The sequence below is a fragment of the Onychomys torridus genome, chromosome 1, assembly GCF_903995425.1.
Source record: "Onychomys torridus chromosome 1, mOncTor1.1, whole genome shotgun sequence".
Lineage (NCBI taxonomy): Eukaryota > Metazoa > Chordata > Mammalia > Rodentia > Cricetidae > Onychomys > Onychomys torridus.
In genome coordinates this window covers 55,515,008-55,541,151 of record NC_050443.1, presented here as the reverse complement: position 1 = coordinate 55,541,151, position 26,144 = coordinate 55,515,008, and the positions used below count along the sequence as shown (strand labels likewise).

Here is a 26,144-nt window from a genome sequence, read left to right as displayed (position 1 = left end):
AGCAGGCAGAAAGGGAACTTAGGAACTTTCCATGGGGAAAGGAGTGAACACTTAGTGTCTTATAAAAACAATCTTGTCAGAAATGTTTGCGTAAAATATCCACAAATGGATATTATTGGTCTGATATATGAATACATGATTTTCCTAATATTTCGAAGTGATATAGTTTCCCATTATTCTTTTTTTCTAAGTAAGTCCTTTAGAGGCTTATTACCATATTATTTAACTATATAAATATTTCAAGGTTTATTTGCCTGGCCCCCATTTAGTGTATGAGTTACTCCAATATTTGTTAATATAAACAATGCTATAATTACTGTTCTTCATCAGCTGTTGTCCTACTTTTCTCTTTTAAAAGGGAGCAACATCCTCTAACTTCAAACTAAGTCTGGCTTTACTTTAAAGGATTGGGTATTACTTTAAAGTATTTGTCTTAATTTCTTGAGAAAAAACATGGGGTTTTGGTCTTGCTGAACCCTGCTTGTTCCTCACAGCTTGGAAAGCAGCTTTCTGTCCTGATATAATAGACCTGAGATGGGCGGATGAGCTAAGAAAGGAGAAGTACCCTTACGGTTGTAGCATTAATAACTGGCATGATCTTGAGTGGGGCAAGTCTGGAAGTGATTGTTGGAGTTTCCAAGAGCAGTCTCTCATTCCTAGCCGGATAAGTGGGCCCTGGTATTTTCACCTACAGATGATGTGACCTCTGCCACAAACACCAAACAATGTGTTTCAAGAAATACTGCAAGCTGGCGTTGGTGGCACACACCTTTAATCCCAGCACATGGGAGACAGAAGCAGGCAAATCTCTGTGAGTTCGAGGTCAGCCTGGGCTGCAGAGTGAGTTCCAAAACAGGCACCAAAGCTACACAGAGAAACCCTGTCTTGGAAAAACAAACAAAAAAGAAATACTGCACGTGATTAAAACCTAATTTATGCTTAGAAAATTGGTAACAAACAACTCAAGCTCTCTTAGAACACTGTGTCTCCACCATCTCAGCTAGGATGGTGCCAGCATTGGAGGTGAGAGGAAAGACGTGGCAGCTTCTTCAGGGTCTCACTGATCTAGCCTTTTCAGTTTCAGTTTCTTCCTTCCTTCCTTCCTTCCTTCCTTCCTTCCTTCCTTCCTTCCTTCCTTCCTCCCTCCCTCCCTCCCTCCCTCCCTCCCTCCCTCCTTCCACCCCCCCCCTCTCTTTTTCTTTGGTTTTCCAAGACAGGGTTTATCTGTGTAGTTTTGGTGCCTATCCTGGATCTCACTCTGTAGCCCAGGCTGGCCTTGAACTCACAGAGATCCACCTGCCTCTGCCTCCCTAGTCCTGATATTAAAGGCACGAGACACCACTGCCCAGCTTAAATTTTCTTTTTAACTTTAATTTTATTTTTTAATTTATTTTACATCCTGGTCACAGTTTCCCCTCCCTCCTCTTCCACAAGTCCCTTCCCCCACTCCCTTCTGTTCCCACCAACCCCCAATCCACCCCTCTTCCATTTCTGTTCAGGAAAAGGCAGGTCTGACATGAACATCAACAAAAAACATGGCATATCAAGTTGCAGTAAGACTAAGCACCTCCCAATGTATTAAGGTTGGACAAGGTGACCCAGTATGAGGAGTGGAGTACCAAAAGCCAGGAAAAGAGTCAGAGACAGCTCCTGTTCCCACTGTTAGGAGTTCACAAGAAGACCAAGCTACACAACAGTAACATATGTGCAGAGGGCCTAAGTCAGTCCCATGCAGGCTCCCTGGTTGTCAATTCAGCCTCTATGAGCCCCTATAAACCCAGGTTAGTTGATTCTGTGGGTTTTCTTTAGGTGTTCTTGACCCTTCTGGTTCCTTCAATCTTTTCTCCCCCTCTTCTGCAGGATTCCCCAAGCTCCACCTAATGTTTGGCTGCAGGTCTGCATCTTTCCAACAGTTGCTGGATGAGGCCTCTCTGATGGAAATTGGGCTAGATTATACTAATCTATGAGCATAGCAGAATATCATTAGACAACATTACATTGACTTTTTTTTCTCCTCCAGTCATGTTTGGTTCTATCCTAGGTCTCTGGGTCATTCATCCTGTGGGTCCTGGTATTTTTCTTTTAAAAATGAAGGTATTGATTTAAACAGTATTAAACCAAAGTGGGGTCTCTTGTTCCCAGACCTTTTTTGACTTGCTTTTAGTGAAACACTGAGTAACAGTTAACCTTCTTGGTTGAGAAAAATGTTTTCAAAGACTTGCTATTCTCAAAGAGTCTGCATTTGGTGATGGAGATTAAAAATGAAGTAAACATACTACATTTCCTATCCTAGACTTGTTCATAGATTTCCAGCAGAGAAACACACACGATAAACAAAGAGACATTAATAGCTACCAGATAATATACTGAAGAAATACACATAAGCCAGGGGACTTCTTACAGCAACTCTAAGTGTTCAAGAATTAAGAAATATCAAAGTTGTCAGTCTATAAACATTGCTCTTTATTAGAAAGAGACATTATCCTAGATATTAAAATAAGAACATTTACATTATGTATTTCTCAAATGGCACATTGTAGATTTGTATAAATACACAAGGAAATATTGATTGGAGAATATGGCTGCACAGAAACCATTCAGCACAGTCCCCACTGGAGAGATGAGGGGCTGGACCCTCAAAAGGAAGGCAATTGACCTAGGATCCCACAATGGCTTGAAGACAAGATTAGGACAGCAGCTCAGCCCTCTACACATAGTAGCCTGTCTCGTATTCCTCTGCATCTCCAAGTATTCATCATTGGTGTTGACTTCCCAGTGAGGATGGAACCCAAGGAAGAGGTTAGAGTAGGGTGGTAGAGGGTTTGCCTCTTACTAGGTTCATGGGTGGAACCAGACAGAAAAATAAAGATGGTGTATCAGTTAGCCTTTGCATTGCTGTACTCAAAGCATCTGATAGACACAACGTAAGTGAGGAAGATTTACTTGGGTTCACAGCTTAGGGCATTCAGTCCATTATGGTGAAGCAAGCATGCAGGAACCCCTAAACTCACACCATGGTAGACCAAGAAACAGAGACTGACATGAAGTGTATAGGGATAATATACTCCCAAAGATCTTCCCGGAGTAGCCTACTTCCTCTACCTAGGTCCCATATCCTGAAGTTGCCACAGCTTCCCAAAATAGTACCCTCCAACCTTAGAATACATGAGATTATGGAGATATTTCATATTCAAACCACAACAGAAACATTCAACAGAGAATAATAGTTGTGTGTGATATGGGAACCATCAGCAATGGTGACACAAAGAATCAGGAGGGTCTATAGTGTGTTGTGTGGAAGTGTGGCTGGTGGAAAAGAGGGGTGGGTTCAATAGTAATAAAATAATACAAGGCCTGTTTGTTTAGACTCTGCATAGATAAGGACTTCATTTCCTCTGGGCATTGGGTTGACTCCTGTGGAATGAAGTTTTTTTTTTTTTTTTTTTTTTTTTTTTTTTTTTTTTTTTTTTTTTTTTTTTTGGCTTTTCCAGACAGGGTTTCTCTATGTAGCTTTGCCCTTTCCCTGGAACTCACTCGGTAGACCAGGCTGGTCTCACACTCACAGAGATCCACCTGCCTCTGCCTCCCAAGTGCTGGGATTAAAAGCATGCACCACCACTGCCCGGCTGACAATGAGCTTCTTAAGGACCGTTTATCAGATGTTTCCTTGTGTGCCCCTGTCTGCTCCAAATTCCTGTCCAACTGTCAGGGGTACCTGAGGGAATGAGCCCTTCTAAACACACAGTGTTCTTTCTTCTTTTACACTCTCGGATTGGGATGGATTCCCCTGAGGGCCAATTTTAGCCAAAGGCACAACTACTACTGACTTCTGTCAAGCATGACACCAGTAGCTGGGCTCCTCTGTGGGTGGCCCTGCTGTCTATCCTAGGGGAATCATCTTCTGTTATTGCTTGCACTGAAGTAACCACATTCTGTGCCCTTGATGTACTATTACCAGAGCTTGACTGAACCTGGAGAAAACCTTCACAGTTTATATTCTTCCCCAGCTGTGACCTATCAGGCCATGACTAGGCCATGCTTTCTAACTCTCTTTTCCAATAGAGGATTCTCTCTCCTACAAGTGGATACTAGGAGCTGCGCCAAAATGGACCCTCAAACCTAGACTCTAGATATAAAAACAGCCCTTAGCTATTTAGAAGAGTCTGCATACATGCATGTTGTCACAATTTCCAAAAAAAGAAGCTTATGACTGGTAAACATAGATTTTTAGCAAATTAGATGGACTCCTTTTCAGTAGGAGCAGCTTTACAGAGGTACTTTCTGCATGTCATAGAATCTACTCATGGACACACAATTACATGAGTTTTAGTGAATATATTGAGTTGTACGGTCACCACTGTAATCTAATTTGGGGATATTCCCATCATTTCTATGCTTCCTGAATCCCTCAAATTCATTTGGAGTCAACACCCATTCCTACCCTGGCCCTAGACCACCCATGGCTTATTTTCTCTCATTGTTGAGTTGCTTATTTTGGGTGTTTTATGTAAATCAACTGAGATAATTCTGGTTCATCACCTCCTAGTCCACACATGCTGTCTATTGATTAGAGCTATAATAGTGGATGTGTAGTGGTGTCTCATTGTGTTAAGTAGGTTTTTGTTTGGTAGTTACAGCTTTCAATTTGGCAGTGTGTCTGTGAATCACCCAAAGAGAATCATGAATAAAGGTTCAAGTGTTTACCAAATTTATTTGCTCTTAGAATCCTTTTTACCTCACTTAAATGAATACGTTCAAGGCCGAATAGTGTTCAGCCTTCTGGGAAGAATTACATCATTTGATTAGTATTGTTTTTAACTTCATTCTGAACAAGGGTCTTTGGCGCAATGATTCTGAACCAAGCAGAGAGATGAGGCTAACACTGTGAGAGTTAAAGAAAGATAAGAACTAGGAGGTCTGGAAACCGGTTTTTCTGTTCTTGGTTCCCTAGCTCAGCCCAGATGTGTTCAGATCTCACAGCAGGGCTCAAGCTGGAATCCTGGTTACATTTTAATTTCCAACGCACAGCTACCAATCGTTACATTGCACAGATGACAGTAAGATGAGATTTGCATTGTTACACCTGTGCATCCTGGGAGCTATGGTGACCGAGGTTTTTGGATAGCTCACGAGATCCTCATGGTGACTCTCTGTATGGGTCTATTAACAGATAGCATTGAGAAGCTATTAGGAGCTTCTACACAGTTAGCAAGAAATAGCAGAATCAGGGTTTGAATCTGGGTTTCCCAGACATCAGGGTGTTTGAAAAATATCCTACTACCATGACAAAGAGGCAAATCAGGGAGATCCTTTGTTTGTTTTAATTTCACAGTAATTACAGAGTTCTGAACATACCAGCAACCTACCTTTGACTACTTAGAGTCATCACTGGTCCAGTCTCCTCACTCCTCCTCTTTTCACCCACAGGGCACATTTGAATCATCCTATACACGTCTTCTGGCACATGTGTCTCCCTTGTTTCACTGTCCCTGTCCCTGTCCCAGATACTTGTTAAAAGCCAGGACTCACATCCCCACCAGTGAGATCCTCCCAGGCCTCCGTTCTGCACACCCACTCCACTCATTTTCACAATCGCTATTGGCTCCTGATATTTATACAACATTCCCACCTGTGAGCAAAGCGCTGATTGGCCTCTTTCCACTCCATCAGTCAGGATGGCTTCTCACTGCTGTCCAAAAGGGAAGAGCTAGTCTCACTTCCAGGCCCTGATCTCCAGCCTCCGGTGCCTTCCTTGTGGTGCCCACATCTCTCTGAGTCCTCTCTGCCTTTGGATGTCTCCCTACCTCTAGGATGCTATCTCAGCAGGTTCCAACCCACAGTGACCCTCCCTCCTCTGATCCCCATAGAGAACCTTCTCATTACCACTCGGGGTCGTTTATCTGGCTTCCTCATGCCCAGTCTGGTTCTCTGTAAATGTGCTGATTATGGGACTGACTCACAGGGCTCTTATGCTGCTCAAAGGATTGTAAGTGATGTAAAAACGCGATAAACAGCCCAGGACCTGGCACAAAGCTATAAGGCAAGTGTTCAATAAATGAAATACATGAGTGATAAGTAATTAAGATCATGTACCAGTTGTTTCTTTTATTGCCGGAACAAAATTCCTGCCAAAAACAGGGAAGGAAGAGTTTTGTTTTTTTGTTTTTGTTTTTGTTCACAGTTTGAAGGTCCAGTCTATCATGGCGGTGAAAGATAGATGGTGTGAAGGCAAGGCAGTTGGTCATATTGTCTCTGTCGTCAGGGAGCAGAGCACACGATGTTTTAGTCTGTCTGGGACTCCAGCCAATGGGATGCTGCCACCCTCCTCAGTTAAATCTGTCTTGAAACACCCTTAGACATTCCCAGAGATGTCTCTCCTAGGAGATCCTAAATCCAGTCAAGTTGACAATGAAGATTGACCAGAGTGTAAGATTCATTTCCGAGTGATGCTCTGTGTTGTTCTAAGTTGACTTTCTCATAATGGCTTAACTTCTTGAGAATGGGGTTAACTTGTGAACATTTACACAGAGCCTTATGCACCAAAGATGCTGGAAAATGCATAGCGAGGGTGGGCAGAAAAACTCAAGTGTGGGAGTAGGATCCACTCTTCATCAAGATCAGTTCTGCTGATCATGGGACCTCAACTTGTCTCCTTGGGTTTTGGTTTCTCTCTCTGCACAACCCCTAATGTTCTCTTTGAACTCAGCACCACCCTTAGTCCCTCGGACAGATTCTCTGTGTTCACTTGGGCACATCCATTTGTCCTCCCAGTCCTCCGTCTCCCCATCCATGACACAGAGAATCACATTGCATTATTGGCCCTGAGCACAGACGAGGAATCATGGGAAATGATCCCTGTAGTGCTTAGCCAATGGTTGCTCTTGTGGGTGTCTTTCCATTTCTATTTTGTTGATAAGCTTGTTGACCATATTCTTTCAAGGGTTTACAGTAACAGATAATACAGATTTGGGGAATCAAATCAAAGAGATTTGCCACGACCCAGAGGCTCTTAGAAGTCTTAAATCAAGGTGTCAGCAGCTTGCTTCTTTCCAAGAGCTGTGAGAGAGACTGTTCCCAGCCTGTCTCACAATTGCTGGTGGCCTCTGGCCTGATGTAGTGTATAGATGACACTGTCCATGAATGTCCACATCATCTTGCCATCTTCCCTCCAACCCCTCTGTCTCCACGTCCAGATTTATATTTATATTTATATTTATATTTATATTTAATTTATTTATTGTTCATAAGGTCACAGTTGCTTTAGGCTCTTCTGAAAGTCTTATTTTATCACTTCTATTAAACCCTGGTGTGTGTGTGTGTGTGTGTGTGTGTGTGTGTGTGTGTGTGTGTGTGAATGCTGAGGCTAAAAAAAGTCAGTGGGTATCTTTCTCTCTGGCTCTCCCCCACTGATTTTGTTGAAACAGGATTTCTCACTAAAACAAGAGCTCACATCTCAGTTTAATTTTCAGCGAGGCTAAAGGCCAGCAAGTCCAAGAAGCCTCCTGTTTTCTGACACTCACGAGCTTCCTGGGCATCTGAACACATGACTTTATGCACCAAGCACTAACCCACTGATCTGTCTCCCAGTCTTGGACTCTATTCTTAATGAGATTACACTCTGAGATCCTGAGGGTCAGGGTTCAGTTTACCTTTTATGAAGGAAGCAATTTAACCCACAGTGTTGCAAATGACTAATTGGTGTGTTCTCTAGAAAATGTTCTGTTGCAAAATTAAATAAAAATAACTTGGCATTTCTCAATGAGATGGAAGCGTCAGGAAGTACTAAAAACCACTTGGCAGTGGGAACTCTTCGCTTCGATGCCCTTGACATTCACAGCCGTTCTTCTAAGCCAGCTTGGGTGAGTGCGGTTAGTTTGGACAAAGACCCATTTCTTTCCACGGAGAAAGTCCCAGACTCTTCACCCGAAGTGGTATTTCCCACATATGCTTTCGGTATTGAAAATCTTTCATTCCTGGCTCATGACATTTTTGTGGGGCCTCCAGAATAGAAATAACCCAGCAGATCTCAGGCAGTTGGCACGCCTTCCCCGTGCGACAGCATGCTGCAAACGCCCCTACTGTTTATGTATGATGTATTGTCCTCCTAGGGTTCCTAAATGCATGCAATAAAAACTGATTTAGCATATTGATCTACCACGATCCAGGCCAGCCTGGTCCAATAGAGGTTTATTTACTGGAGACGGTGAAAATTCTGCAGTAGAGCAAGAGTCATCCTTTGAAGTGTTCCTTCTAGCTCCTTCCTTACTATTGCTCCAAGTCCACTGGGTTGGTAGTGGTGCTGATGAAAAATGAAACGTCCAGGTCTGATTTCCACATGACAGTTCAGCATCTTTTGAGGGACAGGTCCTAGGATTCCATTTCTAATGAGCCACCTGGGTGATTCTCATTCACTCTGCATTTGAGAACCAGTGGTCTCTGTCATCCTTCCAGGAAAACATGCATTGTGTCATTGGGGTTAGATGATTCCCAGAGCCAAAGTCTGTCCAAGGCTGAAGGTGGGGAGACCCAGGGGGCATGTGTGGGCAGAGAGCCCATAGATGGGCTGTGGGCAGGGGAAGAGTCTATCAGCTGTGGCAAGGACAAGTGTATGCAACCTATTGTGAGGTAACATCTGCTGAACACAGGGAAGGCTGGTGGGTTCCAAGTGTGGAGGAAGACCCAGTAAGGGTTGACGGCTATGAATTTGTTGGTAGGTGAGCCAAACAGAGGAATGGGTTTCTGTCAGCTACAATGTGCAGAAATCTTAATATCTTTCTCAGTCAGAAAATGTGGCTCCTGGGCACAGCTGGAGTAGACAATGGCTGAGGAAGGGGGTCTAGCCTGTGCTGCTGAGGGTCTGCTCAGTGAGGTGGGGCCTTGGGCCTATTTGGGGAGCTGTGTGAAAATTGAGATTTCTGATGTCCAGTTGGCCTTTCTAGGAGCTCTAGAGACTGCATTTTCAGTTTCCATGGGCTCTAATGTGTCAGTTGTCCAGGACGGCATTTGGGACCCAGCCTGTAAAGAACTGCAGAAGTCTAGCTTTGTGAAACCCTTGCTTCTGTTGCTAACCTTCTCTGAGGCACACTTGCTTTACCCATTAGATGAAATGTCCCCCCTCTCCACACTCTTCTTCCTCCCCTCCCTTCCCCCCCTTTCCTTTCCCTACTCTTCCTGCCTCCATTGCTTCTCAGGATGAGCTCATTTTCAGGCCACATTTGGGCACATGGTAAACATCATTCAATGATGGCTCAAATCTTGTGAGACTTGATGTTCTAGAAGAATCTTGGATGTTGGACTCCACAAAGGGACCCAGTGATAAGGACTGGGTTATAAGACAGTGCCTTGGCCCTAGACAATGCTGCTTCCTGGGTTTTTTTTTTTTTTTTTTTTCAGAACTGGAACTAGGAAAATAACATTGCCTGAAATGATATTGATATTGAGGCTGGGTGCTTGGAATATAATCTTATGCACTGAGTACTATTGTCCTTGCTTTACACATGAGAGCACTGAGGCTTGGAAAGAGGTGTACGTTATTACCTGTGGTGTATCAGAGTCATGAAAATCCAGGAAATATGGCTCTGGGTCTCAGACTCTGTTCTTATCATTTGAGCTACATACAAGGTCAGAGTGGCCCTTGAGCCACAATGCTGATCTCAAAAGCAAGACAGGGCCTCACAGAAAGCTATTTAGGATATTTCTGTGCTCTACATTTCTAGATGTAAAATGGTACAGTTACTTCATAATGAAGTTGGAAAAGCATGCAGAAATTGACCTGTAGAATACTTCCACTGTTGCCAAGTTCAAAAGAAACCCACAACACAAAATTGCCTCCTACTGGAAATTCCTTGACCACTTTCTATTGCATTCCTGTGTAAGACCTGACCTTTGACCTTCACTCGGTTCTTCAGAACTCAAAGGGCTCTCTGCTCAGGATTTCCCTTCACCAGCCTCACTGATTCAGTCCTCAATTAGCTTATGTGATTGATTTAAATATCTGACCAAGATCTACTTTGCCTTACATGCAAAGTATGGGTATTAGTAAATACATTCATTTAATTCAGAGACCATGTCAGAATCTCAGCCTTTTGTAACTGTTCCCTTTCCTGTCTCTATTCCCAGGGCATAACCTTCAGTAGGACAAATCATCACAGCCAGTGAGCTGCCAAGTGCTGCCCCCACCTTGTCAAAGAGAGCAGCTGGACCCATTTTTAATCAGCCTTCCAGTACAAGCCTCTGGGTCACAGGAGAACAGGCCAGAGTTTGAAACTTTCCGAAGACATTTAACACACACCGAGTGGAAAAGGCCACTTAGGTTGTCATTGTATGAATCTGGTTGATTTGAGAAACAAATTAAAAAGGTGCGACTTTCACTGATGCTTCACATGGACATACTCTACATTTCAACCATATTGTAGATGATGGTTATTGGAAGAGCCCAAGCATTCACCACAGAGCAAGAGATATAGCTTGAGAGGTTATCAGACACTCCCAGAACCGAAGAATGGATGACTACAGGTATCGCGATAACTATGAGGGGTATGCCCCCAGTGATGGTTACTACCGGGGCAATGAGTCAAACCCGGAAGAAGATGCACAGAGCGATGTTACAGAAGGCCATGATGAGGAAGATGAGATCTATGAGGGTGAGTACCAAGGCATCCCTCATCCAGATGATGTCAAGTCCAAGCAGATGAAGATGGCAACCTCCAGAGCAGACGGTCTTCGGGGCCAGGCGGACATGATGGCTGAGAGGATGGAAGATGAGGAGCAGTTGGCCCACCAGTATGAGACCATCATTGACGAGTGTGGACATGGACGTTTCCAGTGGACCCTCTTCTTTGTCTTGGGTTTGGCCTTGATGGCCGATGGAGTGGAAGTGTTCGTGGTGAGCTTTGCCCTGCCCAGTGCAGAGAAAGATATGTGTCTGTCCAGTTCCAAGAAAGGAATGCTTGGTAAGTAGAAGCTTCCAAAGGTCATTTTCCTTGTGACATCCAGTATATGAAAGTAAAGGAGAATACATACATATATATACATATATATGTATATATTTCATTATATGTGTATGTATGTATACACACACACACACACACACACACACACACACACACACACATATATATATATAGCCTGTAAGTTAGACACCTTAAATATGCCATGGTGTGCTGCAAAGTTACAATTTTTTAGTCATTTACCATTCAGGTGTTATTGTCTTATAGAAATAATCAATTGATTGGCTCAAACTTGTACAGCTAGTATCAGAGCTTGCTTTCCTATTCAAATCTGTTTGATTCTTAGCTCTTTCTTTGATCTCCAAATCTTGTTTTCTTGAGTGACAGACTATTCTCCTATACATTCCTATACAAGTAACAATACATTTTGGAAAGGGTAAGTCAGAGGTCTCTTCCATCATTTCTTCTTTATGTGTCTTCTCAGAACCCAATGGCATCTGCTCCTAGCTTCTCTTATACTAAGAGTTAGTGGCTGAGTGCCCATGTGCCTTGGATAACTGATGAGCTCAAGCATGCCCACAGAGTCCCCGTAGGCAGCTGAGAACCATGGTGTGAAACACAGATGGATTCTGAAGGATGGAGGACCAGCTTGCAAGTCAGTTAGCCGACCAGCACAGTCAGAGCCAAGCCTCAGCCATCAGAGCTTGAGGCAGAGAGGACTGTGTGAAGCTAGAGACAGGATGGGCACAAATGGTATGGAATAGAAGACATTCATCATATATAGCTAATGGCTTGTCTCGATCCCCAAATGTTCTGAATACATATCTACTCTGTAAATTTAGTGACCATATAGAGCCCAGGAAACATACAGCTATTGAGAACTTATTGTGAGTATGTTTCTCAATCAAGATGAAAAAGAATTATGGCCCTGAGGAGTTCCAACTATGTTCAGCCACAAAACTCATCAATTTAACAAATAAGTACATACTTTTGGTCTACAGTGTTCTAGTACCTGTGATAGAGTCTTAAAAAATAGTTTTTGTTTCTTAAAAAATATATGTAAATAAAGATAAGAAGGTCTTCATGGACACAGAAAAGACATTAACTTCAGGGATAAGCACTGGAATGCGTCTGTGTGGTTTTAGACCTTGACTTTGGAGAGTTAGCAAACATTTCTGAAAAGACTGAGATAGTACACATTTTCAAAGCCCAGATGGCCTCTGTCACAACTATCCAAATCCATTGCTGTAATCAAAATCATCTGGAGATAATGTATAAACAAATGGCTGTGACTGCACTTCTGTAAAACTGAGACTGTGCTCAGGAGCTGGAAGCCGGAGGACTGGGAACTTGAGGGCAGCCTGCGCTACTTCATGAGACTACCCCACATCGGCAAAAAGTAAGAAAATGCTTAGACAAGAGAAATGTGAAGAATCGTCACTGAAAAACTCAACAACAGCAACTAAACTCCAAAACTAGCCAAACAAAGAAAATTGTCTCTGGGCCATTAAAACTTAAACTTTTATGCTTAGCTATAATACCATTTAAAATGATTAGAACTCCATCAGACATGACCAGGAAAATCAAAAGAGATTGAGTGTATACAAATAGTCAGTATGTCTCAAAGCAAAAAAAGGCTGGGAAGTCACACAGCTTTTAGAAGCCAGTAGAATTTTAGGTGTGTGTGTGTGTGTGTGTGTGTGTGTGTGTGTGTGTGTCCATCCATACACTCACATACACACTATCCAACCTTGAATGTTGAATAGTAGATTTTTAATAATTCATTTATTTGTATTTTATGTTCATGGTGTTTTGCCCACATGTATATCTGTGTGAGGGTGTCAAGTGTCCTAGAACTGGATTTGCAGTTGTGAGCTGCTGTGTGGGTGCTGGAGATTGAACTTGGGTCCTCTGGAAGAGCAGCCAGTGCTCTTAACTGCTGAAGTGTCTCTCCAGCCCAGAATAGTAGATATTTTAAAAGGGCAAACAAAAGAACAAAATTCCCAGCTGAAACCAATCCATCTCTAACTGACTTAACCATTTTGAAGTCATAACTTGTTTTGTGCTGTTCCCAAATGAAACCCAAGTCCCAGTTTATTCTGGCAACATCAATAATGGTTTAATGCCTATCAGTCCCTCTGGCACCACAGTGCCTAGCAACCCCATTAGCAGAACTGCAGTATTGTGGCAGCTCCAGCCTCTTCCAGGGCAAATGCTGAGGAAATACAGTCATGATTTGGAGAACCCTTGCTGGTGTAATTTTGCCCAATGTTTACCAAGAAGATGCTATGAGTCAAGCTGAGAAGAGGCACATAGACCCTGAGCAGAGAGTCCCACAGGAGACCTCCTGTGTGGCCAAGAAAATGTAAGACTTAGACGTGAATCCAGGTAGGTAGATGGCTGAGAGTCTCGAGTCGCCTTTGAGGATGGCCACATGTAGAAATAGATTCAGAGAGCCTTATCTAAGTAAGTGCCAAGCAGGGCATGGTGGCAAGACTGTCTGAAGTCTGTGTTCACTCTTTTGAACCACCCTGCCTTTTTCTTATGCATGAGTTGTGTGGGTGGGTGGAAAGCCTTGCCCTGGAGTAGGCTTCTCTCCATGTGGGATCATGCTACAGTGGATAATAACTTGAGTCCTGGAGTTTGACCACGTGAGTTTGGCAGCTAGCTCTATCATTATCAGTCCGTGACCTCGGGCAGTTTCCAACTTCCATTGCTCAGTTTTCCTGGGGAGTAAGTAAGGATAATGACACATTTTCTGTGAGGACTGAGATTATGCAGACAAAGCCGCAGGACGGACGGACGCCTTGTGAACAACTGAGCCCCCTGCTTTGTGCCCTGCCGCCATCCTGCCAGCTTTTGCTTGAATTCTGACTGCATGGACATAATGGGGCAGCCTGGAAGTCAGGGCCAGGCTGCCTGGTTTGAAGTCACACTGTGCTGGCTCTTGGTGGGGTAACCTTGGGCAAGTTACTCAGCTGCTTTGTGTCCTGGCTCTCTCCCCTGTAAAACGTGTTTGATGGTCATGCCTGTTCCATAGGATTTCTGTGAAGATGGACTGAACTCAACGGTACTGAGTTCAATGCAGTTAACTTGGCCAGTTTACTATCTGCACCTCACAGGTGCTCAAGATAGCTTTATTGCTTTTGATTGAAGTTATTATTACTATTAACCTGATTGTTTGATATTGATGAGCCATACACACTCAGGGCCAGATTTGCCCTGATGACTTTGTACATATCCTTCAGCCAAAATGATGCCTAGTGGACTCTTAAGGTCAAGCTGCTTGACCTTAGTGGGAAAAAGGCCTTTGTGTTCCAACATTAACCCAGAGCTTCCACTCTCTTGATTCTATTCTGTTTTAAAAAGAAACTCTCTCAAGTGAAGCCTCTAGCTTGACTCTCAGTGGCCCAAGAAAATAACACAGAGAACAACCCAGGTCTAACTCATAGATCCTTCTTATTTTCTTACTGGAAAGAAATAAACCCGTTCAGAAAAAGTAAAGATTCTCTCTTGGTATCTTAGTTGCTTCTCTTGAACATTGTGCTTTAGTGAACATGAACATCTGCCTCACTGGGTGGAAAACAGATCCAAGAACATATGGCCAGCACTGGAGGCTCAGCTGTGCTTCTATCCAGTGGTGCTCACCTTTAAGACAAGGAAAATGCCTCTGCTTGTTAATTAAGCACGACCTTCATTCTTTTAAGTATCTATTTATTTTATTTTTCCATGTATGTATGTATGTGTGTGTGTGTGTGTGTGTGTGTGTGTGTGCACGCGCATGTGTGTGCCCATTTTTTGTGGGGCTCAGAGTTGATGTGAGGTGTTTCCTTTGATCTCTCTCCACTTTACCTATTAAAGAAGGGCCTCTTGCTAAACCTTGGAGCTCACCAACTCAAGCTAGTCTAGGTAGCCAACTTGCCTTGGGGATTTCCTGTCTGTGACTCCCAAGCACTGGGATTACAGGCGACTGCCCAGCTTTTAGTTACTTTCTGAGCGTCTGAACTCCAGTCCACATGCTTGTATGACAAGGCCTTTACCCATTGGGCCATTGGCTCATTCCTTTTTTATTTTCTAAAAAAGGAGCTGGAGAGTTGGCTTGATGGGAAAGAGTACATGTTGCTTTGTAGAGAACCCATGTTCAGTTCCCAGCATCCATGTGGCAGTTCACAATCATCTGCATCTCAAGGTCCAGGGGATCTGACACCCTTTTCTGTCCAGTCTGGGCACCAGGGATGCAGGTGATGCATTCCATATACATACAGACACAATACTCATGCATGTACAAGAAAAACAGTCTCAAAAGTTTATGAAAAGGTTTTGGCAGTTTCATTCACTGAGCCCAAGTATTAGAACACCATAAGCATGTGTTACACTCTGAGCTCCATCCTCAGCCCTTTTCTTTCTTTCTTTTTTCTAAATTAAATTTTTTTTTTTTTGGTAATAGGGGTCTCATATAGCTCAGGCTAGTTTGAAACTTGTCATATAGCCAAGGATAGCCTTGAATCCCTGTTTCTTCTGCTTCTGCCTGCCAAACAATGAGATTATAGGCATGTGTCTCCATGCTTCACCTTTTGATTAATTAAAAATAAAGTATTTTTAATTATGTATGTGGGAGTGGGTATGCACATGTGACTGCCCTGTGGAAGCCAGAAGAAAACATCAGATACCCTGGGGATGGAGTTATATGTGGTTATGAGTTGCCCAATTTACGTTCTGAGAACCGAAATCCAGTTCTGTGGAAGAATACCAAGTGCTCTTCATCACTGAGCCATATCCTCCTCTACTTTATTCATTAAAAATGTATTGAACATTAATATGTGCCTGTTGCACCTCTGGTTGTCAGAAACACAAGGCAGAGCAAGTGTTAGCATCCAGAGAGTGTTCTTCTCACAACAGAAATCGGAACATTTGTGAAGTGCAGACCAACGGTCCAGGGCGCTCATACAGTGCTGTCACCTTTATCAGACAGGCAAGAAACAAAGGCAGTGTGGGGTGAGGCTGGGAGAAAGATGCTCTGCACTGAGGGGCCTAGTTTCTACTGGTGTTGCTCTGTTCTGGCATGGTTCTGCGACCTTGGGCTCACCGGAAGTTTTCCTTCTGAAACATTATGATGTTAGGTGACTGATGGATGGAGCTAACCTCTCTCTCTCTCTCTCTCTCTCTCTCTCTCTCTCTCTCTCTCTCTCTCTCTCTGTGTGTGTGTGTGTGTGTGTGTGTGTGTGTGTGTGTGTGTGTGTATGCCATATAGCATATTCAAGGGTCAGATGAGAACTTACAGTTCTTCTTCTCCACCATGTGGGTCCTGTGGACTCAACCCAGGTCATCAGGATTGATGGCAAGTGCCTGTACTGTGAGCCATCTTACTGGCCCCTTTTTACTTTGACTTTATCTTTTCCTTCCTTTTTGTTTTAACTTCCTTTAGAAGATAGTTGCTCATTTTCTTATAGTTAGAGAAAACAAAAACATCCTCCAAGCCTGGTGATGTATTGTTGTAATCCCTGCTACTAGGAAGGTTGAGGCAGGAGCATGGCTAGCCTAGGTAACTTAATAAGAATTTATCTCACAAGATAAAAAGACTATTTAAAATAAAGTTCAATGTTAGAATGCTTGCTTAACATGTAAAAGATCCTGGGTTCAGGCCCTAGTATCACTTTAAATAATAAATAAATAAAATAAAATCACCTAAAATAATGGATTTCACAGTAGAAAGTTCTAGAGTTCCTGGTGTGATGAAGCATTTATTTGCTTCTTCCAGATGACATTGAATTATTGACAGCTAATAGTTCTGTTTCTTTAGCTAAAGTGACACTTAACATGGATAGCACAAAAGACAAGCCACTAGCGGCATCCTTTCTAGTTGATGACTTGATACCTACTCCTTACCTTATAAATGGGGTACCCTCCATCTTTATGCCTACCAAAAGAAAGGGACCCTCGCTGGTAGGCAAACATGCCATGCTTGTCTGCAGAGTACTGATTTCCTGAAGGGTCCCTTGGTGTATATTTTATGGCTTGTTATTTTTTTCTTGCTAATTATAATGTGAAGTCTAGGGAGTCCTATGTTTCATATAGTATTTTGACCCAAGGGGCCCCTGGGATTTGGAGAGGACATAGAACAGTGTCAGATGAGGTTAATCCATCAGCACAAATTATGAGTTGAATCTTCATAATATCTCAGAGAAAGATTTATCATTCTGATTTCATGAAAAATTACCTTTTAATTATTTTATGTACAAGTGATTGCTAAGTGTCAGCAAAGATCATTTGACTTGTGAGCCACTTTCCCCCATAACTTTAAAACCAGAATGCCAGTTCCTAAGAAAGAGGAACACTCAATGTCCAAAGGCCTCACACAAACTATGTCTTCAGCGCCTACCCCTAGATAGTTTTCATGCATTCCTTTCTGTGGTCAATTTATTTCATCCAGCTGCTACCATAGACCACAGGATTGTTTAGGGTAGAGTGAGAGCTAGAGACTCTCTTACTGATGACCATGTGCCTCAATGGCAACTTGATTCCATAGGCAATGAAAGGCTGTTCAGTGTTAAACGTCTTAGAAGACTGTGCAGGTCCTGAGCTGGATGCCATTGGTGGCTGTCTATCAGCACCACCCAAGAAGTTGTAATGAATACAGATCTGAGTTTGGATCCCCAGAACCCATGTAAAAAGTTGGTAATCGTGGTCTATAACTGCAACCCTGCACTGGAGGAGAGTGGAGGTGGAGACAGGTGGATCCCTGATGTTCATCAGCTAGCCAGCCAATCTAGCCAAGTCAATGAACTTGAGGTTCCATGAGAGAATTTGTCTCAAAAATAAAAAATTGGGTGAGTAATGGAGGAAAGATAGTTGATGTATGCCTCTGGCTTCCACACACATGTGGCTATATACATGCATATACATGCACATACTGACATTGATCAGTACATTCACTATACTCATGTGCACATTTAGCCACACAAATATGCATACACCTATACCAGCAAGTGTATGTTACACATATCTTATAACACACACACACACACACACACACACACACACACACACACACACACACACTAATAATGTATATCTGGCTCTAGGTTAGTCTTTCTGGCTTTCATTAGAGTCCCTACTGGTGGGCTATCGGCATGAAGGGGTTTTGTTGTGAACTCCAGATAGAGCAGGGGATAATTGATATGGAAACTCCTTCTCCATGTGGGCTGCAGAGATGCCAGGGCCTTTGCTCACTGTGCCGTGCAAGGTGGCAGATGATCTAGGTGGCTTTCCTTGTGTTTTCTTTGATAGTTTGTCTATCCACTGTCTTGACCAGAATGATAGGATAGACATGCATCTGGACCAGACTCAGTGCTTTACAGATTTTCAACCATTTTCCTAGTCTTTCTCATTTTGTCTTTCTGTGAGCCAGTGAAATGAGCGCAGTATGAGCCCAGCTCCCCAGATGAGGGAAGTGTTGCTTGGAGATCTTAAGTGACGGATGCTGGATTCCACTTCCTAATGAAGTTTTCTGGCCCTGTGCCCTCTTCATTGCTATTCATCCTTGTGTGGGTTACTTTCTGCTAATGAGGTTGGAAGGTTGATTTTTATCATGTACAGATTTCTTCCCAGGATGCCGAAGAAATGGAAGCTAAAGAGCAGGCGATTTCCCAGAGCCTATGTAATCTCTGTTAGCTTTCTTCTAATTGAAAAGCAAATTACAATAATTACACCACCACCACAGCCAAGAGTTGTAATTTGATAAACTCTCCTTTCATCAATTCCACACTTGTATCTGATAGATGACATCTCTAATTTTCATTGCAGCATGCAAGGTAAATATTGTCTTCATCCTTTTGCAGATGAGAACATGCAGACTTGAAGAGGTTAAAATACTTTTGTCTACACTAGCTGGAGACAAAACTAGGATTTGAAACTGGTATTATCTAACTTCACCTAATGCTTCTCCTTTCCTTTACTCTACCATCCATGGAAGAATTTGCAGGTGCCATGACATACATAATTTTAACCTTTAATGGAACATGCACCATCTAGTAAGTCACAAGTGAAGATGCTGGACTTGCAGCCAAGTGCTGGAATCAGTGACAACCCATTTCTGTTGAGGAGAGGAGTCTCAGTCAGCTGTGTCACAAAGGCCAGGTTACTGCTGGGGTATGCAGTAATTCCTTAAGGCATAGACTGTACACCCAGGGCATGTCACTGACAGTTTTCTTGTGCTCGCCTGGCACCAAGGACCCCACAGCCACTTATAAAATAATCACTCAGAAACTTACATTAATTAAAACTGTATGGCCTAATGGCTCAGGCTTCTTGCTAGCTAGATCTTATATCTTAAGTTAACCCATTTCTATAAATCTTGCCATGTGGCTCGTGGCTTACCAGTATCTTTACATCTTGTTTCTCCTCATGGTGGTGGCTGGCGACTTCTGTCTCAGCCTTCCTGTTCCCAGAATTCTCCTCTCTGCTTGTCCCACCTATACTTCCTGCCTGGCTACTGGCCAATCAGCACTTTATTTATTAACCAATCAGAGCAACACATTCACAGCATACAGAGCAATATCCACAGCAAGAGCAGGCCTCCAGAGAGTTGGAAAGCAGTGCCACCATCTTGCATCAGGCTAAGAAAGATGCCCCCTAAGTAACGTCTGTCACCATGGATAACCCACAGCGGCAGAGGCACAGACGCATCCTCTAAATTGTCCTCCAGCAACCACATTAGGTGGAGCACTTGGGTCCTGTGTGGAGTTCATGACTGCATGGCTGAAATGGCCCAGTATAGGCTGTTGCGTCTAAAGCCCATCTTATACATCTTCAGCTGAACAAGCCCAAATGATCTGATTTTTATTCTTCAGGGAATTGATTTAGTTCCCAGAGAAGGAAGGGTAAATGTCATAGATATTAACAGGGTTGTGGGGAGAGGGAAGAAGTAAAGGGGAGTAGATATCGGGGTTCTGGAAATGCCATAGCCTGTGACATGCCCCCCCCCCCCCAGGGTTCACTGAACAGACTGGATGTGAACACTCTCTTCTCCCGGTGGGCTGACCAGGTTACTCAGAAGTGCAGAGTGAGCATTTTGTGTTTCCCTGCAGGAGATTTTGCTGACTCAGAGGCACGCATTAATCTCTGTTGGGGATGTGCAGAAAATAGCCCAATGAAATCTCCTCCCTGCCCTGGCCTCTCTGCCTCGTCTCCTTGTCTCTGAAGAAGGGAACTATTATCTTTGAAAGAGGATGCATTAGCTGATTATAAGTCAACCATGAGGCCTAAGTTACAGTGTTATAGAACCATGTGATATCAGATCTGAAGAGGATGGAGAACTTCTAGCATTCTCTACAGTTCTAGCCCCGGGAAACAGGGCCCCATAGAGGAAGTAACTTGATCAAGGTCATGAGTCCTGAAACCAGAATCTGGGCTTCCTTGTTACTGGCTGTCTTAGTTATGGTTCCTATTGCTGTGATAAAATACCTTGACCAAAAGCAGCTTGGGGAGGGAAGGACTTATTCTGTGTTATGACTTTCTGGTCACACTCCATTACTGAGGGAAGTCAGGCCAGGAACTCAAGGCAGGAACCTGAAGTCAGAAACTTAATCATAGTCCATGAAGGAACACTTACTTACTGACTTGCTCCCCATGAATTGCTCAGCCTATTTTTTTATATACCCCAGGACCACCTGTGTAGGGGTGGCATTGCCCACAGTGGGGTAGGCCCTACATCAATCATTAATCAAGAAAATGCCCTACAGACTTGCCTATAGACCAATCTCATGGAGGCATTTTCTCAATTAAGAGTTCTTCTTCCCAAATGATTCTCACTTTGGTCAAGTTGACAAAAACCTAGCCAGATCACTGGCACAGAACTCTGTTTTTCTCTACACCAAACCCTCTTGCCTTTGCTCCTAAGAAATAACTATAAAAGTCAGTCAGGTGATCTTTTATCTGCGTGATTTCTTTTTATAGGAGACAATATGCGCATAGGATATATTTGGCTGTTTCCAACAGTGACTTTGAATTATAAAGGCATTACTTATTTACTGCTCCAGAATTCTCACAGTATGTGTCTCTAAGCATTGACTCAGTGACAGGCTGATGTCAGGGTGGTGAGGTTCAGATCTCCATGAGTGCCTTTGCCATTTCGTTAAGGTCACAAGGTCAACAGCACAGTTCTGAGATCTCTACCCACTCCTCAGGGTAGTTTTCTAAGTTGAGAGGGGAGAGGGATGGTGGACAGCCTCCACTCCCTCGTTCTTCCCTTTTAATCCGCCAGGACGTACCACTCTGAGGCCTCTGCAACTTGTCTTCTGCTTTCCTTCCCTTGGTTTATCACTGGCAAAAGGACTGGATGAAGATGGCCGTCTTAAAAGCTATGAGTCATCCCTGAGGGTTGAGTGCAGGAGAAATTTTTCAGAAAACATTTCAAAACTTGAAAAAACCAAACCAAACCAAGGTTCCTCTAACAAGAAAAAGAGAAAGCTGGTGGGAATGCAATGGACATTGCCACATGCACTACTTTTTCGAAGGTAGGCTGGATGTCATAGCTTGGCACTAGCACTATCTCTACCATCTTAGACTAGTGGATTCAGCATCCTGACCCTTGGTTTCTTAATCAATGAAATTAATATATCATCAGCACTTGATAAAACATTTATGAGGATTAAATAAGATAGTGCATCAGGAGGCTGGAGAGACGGCTCAGTGGTTAAGAGCACTTACTGCTCCTGCAGAGAACCCAGATTTGGTTCCCACTACCCACATAGTAGCTCACAACCATCTGTAACTCCAGTTCCAGGGGCTCTGACACTCTCTGGACTCCACAGGCACTGGACATGCATGTGGAGTATATGTGTAAATGCAGGAAAAATACAAAATAAAAATAAAGCTTGAAAAAGATAGTGCATAGGAAGGCTCAGCAAAATTTCTGGCACATAAAGATTCACTAAATATGTTTACACCTGTGATTTCTATATATATTTTTAATAATAAGAGTCAACATTTATTCATTGTCCTCCAGTTAATAAGACATATAAGACTTTTGCTTCAAGGGGCAAATATTTTCATGAAGAAATATAACAGTTAAAGACCACTGCCCATCAGCCTTCATTTCTCTGTCAGGAATGAAGGGAATCCTGGAACTCAAGGTACTCACTTTGTTTTTGAGACAGGGTTTTGTGTAGCCCAGGCTGGCCTCAGACTTGCTTTGTGGGGAGGATGACCTTTGACCTGTCACCCCCCTAGCTCTACTTCCCAGTACTGGGACTACAGGCTTGCACTATGTGTGCCTGGTTTATGCAGTGTTGAAAATTGAGCCCAGGACCTCATGCATGCTGAACAAGCACCCACAGCCTCAGCCTCACAGACTTAAACTCTTGGTAGGCCTTTTCCCATTCCTTTCTCCACGGTGTTACCAGTCCTGCTACCAAAAACAAGATTAAGTTTGTTACGTTTTTTGTCCTGTATGTATCAGTCACTCTGGGAGTCCCATGTCTCCTAGGCTGTCAGTTATCAGCTACACTCTCACCCACAGGCAATGGTGTACCCCCATTTCCCCTTTAAGCCTTCTTTGAAGGCCATTCACCTTCTTTCTGTAAGCAAGCTGCTTCTCCCTCAGAGTGTTACTTAAATGTAACACACAGTGTGATCTGTTTTCTCTTCCACACCCTGCACTCCAGCGCTCTTGCCCCTCCTTAACCACCCCCAAAACACTCTCCCTCTCTCCTGACTGAAAGAAGCTAGATTTTAATTTTTTTCTTTGTAGATTCTATTTATATGGATACATAAAATAGTGTGCATATGGGGCATGTAAGTAGAAGTTTGATTGGGGAAATGATTGGGAATAATGGGGAGGGGGAGAAAAGGAAAAGTGGGGGTGGACTTGGTCTAAGTACATGATATACTTGAACAAAAATGTCCTTTGAAAACCTCATTACAGCCAGGTGATTGGGGTGCACACTTTTAATCCCAGCACTCGGGAGGCAAAGGCAGGCGGATCTCTGGAGTTTAATCTTTTTTCACCAGGGTCTACCATTTCCTACACATTCTTGTAGCAGAAATTTAGTGACATCTGGGTCTTAGTGTACTGGTCCTTTAGGAGTTTGGCTCCAGGTTCAATGTCGTATTCCAACACCATAATTCTTGGTGGTTTCAATACTTATTTTCCAGTGCCTTGGCCTCTCTGTTCCTCTGAGTGCTCTCCAACAGACATTTGATGTCTGTCTCTGCCCACTTGCACTTACAGCATTCATCAGTGAACTTAGATTGTATGGCCGGTAATCAGAATCACTGCATGCAGCACTGGTTTCCTTGTGCCTGCCTTCCTTTCTTCAGTTCCCCAGTGCTGGTTGCATTGGCTTCATCATCAATCTGCCTTTGCACCCTGCAGCTGAGTATGGCTGGTGAGAAACATGCACGGTTGTGTGCTGGCCCTGATAAATTCACAATCAAGGTCCATCACAGGCTCTTTGTGCCACTAGCCATTACCTTAAAAAAAAAGATTCATTTTACATACCAACCAGAGTTCTCCCTTCCATCCCTCCTCCTGCTCCCCCACCCCCTCCTGTCTTTCCCCACTTCCCCATCCCCTATCCACTCCTCCAAAATGGTAAGGTCTCCCATGGGGAGTCAACAAAGCCTAGTACATTCAGTTGAGGCAGGACCAAGATCCTCCCAGCTGCATCAAGGCTGAGCAAGGCATCCCTCCATACAGCCATTGCCTTCTATTTCCTGGGTCCATTTCCTCTTCCACTGATGATGGTTGACTCCTTATCTACTCGTCCCCACTTGCCAGGACCTCACTCCCATGCCCACAGTCTGACTCAGGAACTCAGCTCCTCTTTCCCTAAAAATATCAGAAGCAACCAGAGGAGAATTTCCACAGCTCCTTGCTCCATGGCTACCTGCCTTCTTGCCTCTGGACTGCCACCTTTCTCCTGTGACTCGGGAGAGAACCTAGTCATTTGCACATCAGCTCTCGTCACCTCCCATCTTTTGGGGATATCACTTTAGAATTATCACCTTCTATGCTGTCAATAGTTTTTTCTTCCTATGGATTTTTTCCCTATCAGCACCCAGCAAGCTGCAGTTTCAGCAGTGTTTACCCACATATATGTTTTCAAATCTTTTTTTTAAAGAAACCCCACAAATCCAATCCTCTTTCTCCACTCTCCCTTGAACTCATTTGAGCAGGATTTAGTCCCAATCCACTTCAGAAGCTTGCTCTTGCCTAGACCACTAAGGGCTCGTATGTGTTCAACCCAGTGGATAGATCTTAGTGCTCAACACCCCGGCCTGGTCACAGTAACTATCACCCCCAGCACGCATTAGACTTCCTATCTGGCAACTGTCTCCTATTTCCTATAGCTGCTCACTGGCTGTGCCTTTTCAGCCTCCATTCCTAGGTTCTCTTTGTCTTTCTGACCTTTAAATACTGGGATACTCCAGTGCTCAGTCACATGTGCTGTCTACAGCCACCCACGGCTCTGGAGAGCTCCCTCAGCCTCTACTTTAATATTGCCCTTCAAGTGATGTTACTCTTGATGCACCTTTGGAACCCAGCTGCTTCACACCACCTCTGCTGCTTCCGTCTCACTTTGTCAGTGACACTCACTTGGAATACTAATTGTCGTGACCCAGCTTGTCAGAAGGAGAGGGTAGGGTGGAGGGTTAGTCAGGACAGGCCTCTCAGAACTCAAGCTTAGAGTGTGAGAGGGAACCAACCACATGAAGAGCTGCAGACAAGAATGACCACGTGTGCAAGTACTAGAGGAGACACTGAGGCAGAGATGAGCACAGGACACCAACATCTAGGTGTAAATAGCATGCTAAGAGTATTTGTCAGAGGGGTGAAAACAAGGGATTTGCCCCATGAGTTACATTTTACTTTTAAAAATATGGGTATTTACTTTATTAGCATACTATTAAAGCACACATCAAACAAGACACATGGGTTCTCAAGCAATAGATAAAAATAACTGTTTTGCTAGTAGAGTATTTTAAAAGCAGAGTTTTATTTAGCAATTCAAATTTCTGTCTCTCTTTGAAACTATAATAAGATTGATTATACATAATTCAGCAGTTGTTAGAGGTTACGTGGTGGCTACTCCCTTTAGATGAGACATCTATTTGTCTTTCTATCTATAATCTATGTATTTATGTATGTATGCATGCATGCATGTATATATGTATCTATCAATCAATCAATCATCTATCTATTCATATATCTATCTATCATCTGTTTTCATATTCTTTAAAAGTACCCCTCTCCTCTCTCTCTCTCTGGTGTGTGTGTGTGTGTGTGTGTGTGTGTGTGTGTGTGTGTGTGTGTGTGTGTGTGTGTGTGTGTGTATGTGTCTGTCTGTCTGTCTGTCTGTGCGTGCATGCCAGAGGAAACAGAAGACGGTATAAGATTCCCTGGAGCTAGAGTTACAGATAGCTGTAAGCCACCTGATGTGGGTTTAGGAACTGCATTTGTGTCCTTTGCAAGAGCAGAAGGCACTCTTAACCACTGAGCCATCTCTCTAGCCTCTGTCTTCACACGCTTTGGTTGTCCACAGTTCCTCCCAACCCCTCTTTATCAACATCTTACCAGCTTCGCCTATATACGTTACTTAACTTGTTCTGTAAATATCTGGTTTTGAAACCTCAAGGTCATGATGTTCAGTTTAGCCTATTTACTTTTCATTTTAGTTTATTATTTGTTTTATTTTAGTTTAGATATTTAAAAGAATCCACATGACTCGTCTAAGCATGTTTGTGGAAGACCTCTATTTAAAGCCAAGGAATATAGCGGGTGAAGAGAAAGAAAGGGTAAGCAAACATTGGATGCCCAAGAGACATCTAGCCATGGACCTGTCTCCAGTTTGAGCCACTCAGATATGTGCCAGAAATGTTAGCTTTGGAAGCAATCAAGGCAGAAAGTGCCCAAAGGGAATGCAGGTCAAGCTAATTGTCTAACCAGTGGTGCGCGGTCAAGCTAGGTAGGCTAAGCCACTATGCCACCAAGAAGCATCAGTGTATGACACCAGATGCTCCTAGGAGATTTTCTGACTTTTATGGCATATCACAGATGCCCTCATGTTGCCCAAAAGTCAGAGGCACATTTCTAAGTGTTCCCAGAGATAAAGGTCGATCCTTCCCTGCTGTAAAACAATACTGTCTGACAACAGGTGACACTGACTCCTAGAGAGGTGGCATCTGGTTCAGCCA

General features: G+C 43.4%; 1 protein-coding gene across 3 annotated transcripts in view; it reads left to right on the top strand.

The window, feature by feature from the left end:
- The window catches only part of Sv2b (synaptic vesicle glycoprotein 2B), a 188,781-nt gene that overhangs the window by 107,143 nt on the left and 55,494 nt on the right, over positions 1-26,144 (top strand). For all 3 annotated transcript variants that reach the window (XM_036187790.1, XM_036187781.1, XM_036187772.1), the window contains exon 2: positions 10,120-10,952. In XM_036187790.1, the coding sequence (XP_036043683.1) occupies positions 10,502-10,952 (451 nt within the window). In that variant the 5' untranslated portion in view covers positions 10,120-10,501. The remainder of the gene's footprint in view (positions 1-10,119; positions 10,953-26,144) is intronic.